At 60.2% G+C, this 5,379-nt stretch overlaps 1 protein-coding gene across 1 annotated transcript in view; it reads left to right on the forward strand.

Moving 5' to 3' along the window:
• Window positions 1–5,374, forward strand: part of CNKSR1 (connector enhancer of kinase suppressor of Ras 1) — a gene marked incomplete at both ends in the record, with an annotated part of 6,841 nt that extends 1,467 nt beyond the window's left edge. The window contains 15 exon segments of the mRNA XM_009072743.1: window positions 5–201; window positions 284–343; window positions 649–717; window positions 1,078–1,197; window positions 1,359–1,444; window positions 1,871–2,003; window positions 2,506–2,536; window positions 2,642–2,814; window positions 2,908–2,981; window positions 3,420–3,491; window positions 3,591–3,664; window positions 3,899–3,963; window positions 4,040–4,151; window positions 4,927–5,108; window positions 5,189–5,374. Coding sequence (XP_009070991.1) covers window positions 5–201; window positions 284–343; window positions 649–717; window positions 1,078–1,197; window positions 1,359–1,444; window positions 1,871–2,003; window positions 2,506–2,536; window positions 2,642–2,814; window positions 2,908–2,981; window positions 3,420–3,491; window positions 3,591–3,664; window positions 3,899–3,963; window positions 4,040–4,151; window positions 4,927–5,108; window positions 5,189–5,374 — 1,634 coding nt within the window.
• Between the last annotated feature and the right edge of the window lie 5 nt (window positions 5,375–5,379).

A 5,379-nucleotide genomic window follows, 5' to 3' on the forward strand; every position in this document is an offset into this window, starting at 1 on the left:
CCCCCAATGTCCCCCAGCACTCCAACGCTGCCCTCTGGCCTGTGGCAGAGCCCCTCAACATCCCCTGATACCCCAACGCTGCTCCCCAGCCCATGTGGGAGCCCCCCAGCATCCCCTGACACCCCGATAGCATCCCCTGACACCCCAACGCCTCCCCCTGACCCTCCAGGGAGCCCCTTGACACTCCTCACTGCCCCACTGGTGAGTCTCCTTCACTCCCGTGCCCACCACTGCCCAGGGACCACCCTGCACCCCACTCACACCTCCTTCACGTCCCTCCTAGGGCCTTGAGATCACCTCCACCAGCTCCTGCCTGCACTTTGTGTCTGAGACCCCCTCAGAGGTGAGTGAGGTGCTGTCTCTCTCTGTCTGTCACCCCCTCCCTGTGCCACCCTGTCCCTCAGTCACCCCCTTTTGGTACCTGCCACCGGATCCACTGAGCCTCTTAGGTCCCTAATCTGCAAACCCTGACCTAGAGCTGTGGTCTCTGCACCCCAATCCCACCATGGTGCCGTGCAAAATTGGATTAATGGTTAACTCCCTCCTGGTTCTCCCCATCCGGGAGAGATCTTGAGTGTGGATTAGCTTTGGGGTGGGGGTATAAGCCCCCAGGACTGGGCACTTCACTCCCATCCTGCCTCTACACAGGCTCTGGCTGCCCACGGGGGCCACATCCTGCCCGGAGACGAGATCGTGCAGGTCAATGAGCAGGTCGTGGTGAGTCAGAGGGGACAGGGGCTCGAGGGTGCTGCTGGTTCTGCAGGAAAGACATGGACAGGGAGCTGCAAGGCCAGGAGGGCTGGGGGAATATGGGGACTGCAGCTGGGACAGTTTTGGGGGGACATGGGACCTGCAGCTGGGAGGATTTGGGGGGATTGAGTTGTGATCTGCAGAAAGCAGGAGCTGGGAAAGGTCTGGGGGACACAGAAGCCACTGCCACGGAGTTTGGGGGATGCAGGTGCTATAGCAGGGGAGGGTTTGGGGGATGTGGGATCTGTGGCTGGGCAGGTTTTGAGGGATGCAGGACCCATGGGGCAGTGTGGGGCCAGGGCCATGTCCCATGTCTCACCATGGCAGGTTGGTTGGACACGTGTCAACCTGGCAAAGAAGCTGAGGGAGAAGGCAAATGAAGCGACACTGGTGCTGAAGAAGATCCCTCTCGATCTGCCTGACTCACCTCCCTCTCCCAGGCAGCAGGTGAGTGATCCCAGTGCTCCCAGTACAGCTCCAGTGCCACACTGGGCTGTGCTGGAACCAGGCAGAGATGCTCAGAGCCAGGCATCTCCCATCATGCTGGTGATCCCTAAAGCTCTGGGGTCCGTGGTGGGATGGGTCTGGCCCTGACACTCTATCCACAGCTCCCAGGAGCATTTTCGGATGCTGTGGAGTCTCCCAGCACCAGGAATGACAAGTGCCCAGGCAGCCCTGTGTCCCTGACCTCCAGGTGAGCCCCATCCCAACACCTTGACACCCCAAACCCAGCCAGCAAAGAGATGTTTGGGTGCACTCGATGCCCCTTTCCTCTTTGTTTTTTTGGGAGGAGAGGTGCCAGCAGTGTGACAGCTCCCAATGAGCAGTCTGGGAAGCTGCCAGTAGTTTTACAGAGAAAAAAAAAAAAAGTGGTTGTGTTTGTAATTCATTCACTTGGTAACATTTTGATGGGGTTGAGACTATATTTAGACATGACCCTTCTCCTCTCCCGGAATGGAAAGGCGTGAGGAGAGCCAACGCCAGCGCAGGCAGGAGCCTCCTGAGCCCCTGCCACCCCTCCAGCCCCACTCCCCAGGCAGGGAGAACAGGAGGCTGAGAGAGTGGGACCCCCACAGAGGCTGAAGGGGCTTTGCAGCTCAGAGATCCCATTTTCCCTCAGTGTTGCTGCTGACTTGGACTCGGGGCCAGACTCTGCGCCAGATCCTATCAGTGACGAGGAGGAGGAAGAGGACGAGCAGGATCTGAGGCTGCCTGGGGCAGCTGTGGAGGAGCTGTCAGGGCTGCCTGGACACGTAGGAGGTAGGAGGGGAGCAGAGGGGGGTCTGGGGACAGAGCAGAGTCCTCCTCCCATGACAGGAGGCTGCATCCCTGCTTGCTATTCACAGGCACTGCAGAGGAGTCGTGGGAGAGTGGTACCCCCCTGGGCACCCCTCTGGGCACCCCAAGCTCTCCAGACATCCCTGCTGCCACAGGACCCTGCACCACAGAGCTCAGCCTCACAGCAAGCCCCATCACAGGGGCTGGAGGTGCAGAGCCCAGCCAGGTCCCTGAGGAGGTGAGAGCTGGAGTGGGGAGACACTGCCAGGGGGTCAGTGAGGGTCAGTGATGTGTCTCACCTGAGCTGGGAGGCAAAACGCTTGAGTGGGTTCCCCTCTGAGCTCCTGCTGTGGGTGTGTGAGTTGGGTGTCCCTAAGTGGAGTCTCTTAGGGCTGTGGGTGCTGCTGGGGGTTCAGCAAACTCTGCCCTGTCCTTGAAGTGTTGTCTCTAACCTCTTGTCTCTGCCTCCCCATCCAGGGCAGCCCCCGGACGGGACGCAGACCAAAAGGTGAGCAGGACCCTGCCAGGCTGGGGAGAACAGGGCTGGGGGCTCTCCTGGGGGGCTCTGCTCCCCCTTTCCCTGCTCTTGACACCCCCAACACTGTGCTGGCAGGAGTGGCGACCAGGCTGAGCCGCCGGCGGGTCTCGTGCCGGGACCTGGGCCGGGTGGACTGCGATGGTTGGCTCCTCAAGAAGAAGGACCACGTGGGCTTCATGGCCCAGAAGTGGAAGAGGTGCTGGTTTGTGCTCAAGAGCCACACGCTGTACTGGTACAACCACCCCAATGTGAGTGGGAGCACTGGGTGTCCTCACCCCCCCACCTGGGGCAGCCAGGATCTCCCAGGGTGGTGGTAGACGTGGCTGTTGCCCTCCTCACAGGATGAGAAGGCTGTAGGACTCATCAACGTGGCCACCTATGACCTGGAGAGCACGAGGGAGCAGAAGAAGAAATAGTGAGTAGGGTCTGTCCTACCGTGGATCTCCTGGGTGGTGGGAGGGAGGGGGATGCTGGCCTGAAGAATTCATGGTGATGAGTCCTGCTGTCATGCTGGGTACCACCTGCATCTCCCCACGGGGCTGGAGGGGTTCCCATGGGGCTGGTGGGGTCTCTGTGGGCCTGACGGTGTCCTTGCAGGGTTGCTGGGGTCCCCACAAGACTGGTCACCTTGCAGTACTCTGCCCACACTCTGAGCAAGACACCCACACACCTAACACAAGATTTGGCTGTGTTATCTGGGCTGAAGCTGAGGACCAGAGTGTCTCCCATGGCACAGAGAAGCCCAGACCCCTGGAATGGGTCAGGATGGGGGGCTGCAATGCTGGGGAGGCTGCAGGGGGCTGGTTCTGTGTCACCACAGCAGCACAGGCAGCAGCCTCCTTGTCTTCCTCAGTGTGTTCCAGCTGTGCCACCAGAGGTACAAGCCCTTCATCTTTGCTGCTGAAACCTTGGCTGACCTGAGCATGTGAGTAATGTGCCTGCCATCACCAGTTAGTGCCAGTCCTGCCACATCAAGCTGGCCAGGACCTTCCTCCACCTGTCTGTCTGTCCTTTCCCTCCCCAGGTGGGTCAGTCACCTCATAACAGCCAAAACAAAGTACACACTGGCACACCAGTCAGTCCCAGACAAGGAGGAAGGTAATGAGTCCTTCCCAGGGTGGGAGATGGGGACCCTGCAGGGAGCTGGGATCCTAGTGGGGCACTGTGCCTGGTGCCACAGCCCCTGCATGGGACCACTGGGAGCTTTGCCTTGCTTTGTGGGATTTGGGGGGAATGTGAGAAACACTCGCTGAGAGGGTCCTGGGGTGATGCTCAGCCCTTGGGGGCAGCCCAGGCCTTCCCACTCCCACTGTCCTCCCCTGTGGTCTCCAGACTGCTACAGTGAGACAGAAGCTGAGGACCCTGAGGATGAGTCTCCCAAGCATGGATGTGACTCGGTGAGTGACCCAGGGGGACAGCCCAGGGAGGGGATGGAGGTTTCTCATCTCACCTCCCACCTTGTCTCTCCCTCAGCCAAGGAAGAGGCTGAATACCCCAGAGAAAGCCTTGTTCTCCCTGGCCAGTGGTGAGCCCAGCAGTGCAGCCAGCAGCCCCCAGGGCAGCCCCCGGCCCTGCTCCCCCATGGGTAGGTGCTGGGGGTGACATCTGTCACCCTCTAACCCTTTTGTGTGTGTGTGTGCTGGGGGGTAACTCGAGCTGGGATGTGTTTGAATGTGAACCATCTCAGGGTAAAGGGAACCCACAGGAAAGATGGAGAGGGATTTTTCACAAGGGCATGTAGTGGGAATGGCCTTAAACTGAAGATGGGAAGTATTAGATTGGCTATTGGGAAGAAATTCTTCCCTCTGGAGGTGGTGAGACACTGGCACAGGTTGCCCAGAGAAGTTGTTGCTGCTCCATCCCTGGGAGTGTTCCAGGCCAGGCTGGAAGGGGCTTGGAGCAACCTGGGCTGGTGGAAGGTGTCCCTGCCCATGGCAGGGGATGGGATGAGATGAACTTTAAGGTCCCATCCCAAACCAGTCTGTGATTCCATGCTCTTGGGGCAGGGCTATATGCAGGGGAGCCCCAGGGGATTTTGGGGTTGTCCTCCTGCTCCAGCAAAACCAGTATTCCATGCTCTTGGGGCAGGGCTATATGCAGGGGAGCCCCAGGGGATTTTGGGGTTGTCCTCCTGCTCCAGTGCCCTCTCTCCTCACCTAGACCCCTCTGGGGAAGATCTGGAGAGCCTGATGCAGTGCCTGAAGCAGGGAGGGGTGTCCCTCATCGGGCAGCGACGGATCCTGACGCAGGAGCAGTGCCGAAAATCCTTCCTGCGGCTCTTGGGGCAGGGCTATATGCAGGGGAGCCCCAGGGGATTTTGGGGTTGTCCTCCTGCTCCAGTGCCCTCTCTCCTCACCTAGACCCCTCTGGGGAAGATCTGGAGAGCCTGATGCAGTGCCTGAAGCAGGGAGGGGTGTCCCTCATCGGGCAGCGACGGATCCTGACGCAGGAGCAGTGCCGAAAATCCTTCCTGCGGCGCAACAAGAACCCTCACATCAACGAGAGGGTGCACGCGGTGAGAGCCCTGCAGAGCACGCTCAAGGTGGGACCCACAGCCCCCTGACCCCCCAAACCCTCTGCCCATGGGTCACCACCCCAAAACAAGCTCCTGGCTCTTGGCAGGCAAAGCTGGTGGAGCTGCAGGCGCTGGAGCAGCTGCTGGGAGAGGATGTGCTCACCTCGGACAGGTTCCGGTGCTGGAAGGAGGAGCACCAGGAGCTGTACCAGGAGCTGCGGGAGGGGTGGGCAAGGCAGCGGGGCCAGAGCCACCCTGGGGGGCTTGAGGCAGAGCACAGCCCCCACGAAGAGGCTGG

The sequence above is a fragment of the Acanthisitta chloris genome, unplaced genomic scaffold, assembly GCF_000695815.1.
Source record: "Acanthisitta chloris isolate BGI_N310 unplaced genomic scaffold, ASM69581v1 scaffold25354, whole genome shotgun sequence".
NCBI classification, from domain to species: Eukaryota; Metazoa; Chordata; class Aves; order Passeriformes; family Acanthisittidae; genus Acanthisitta; species Acanthisitta chloris.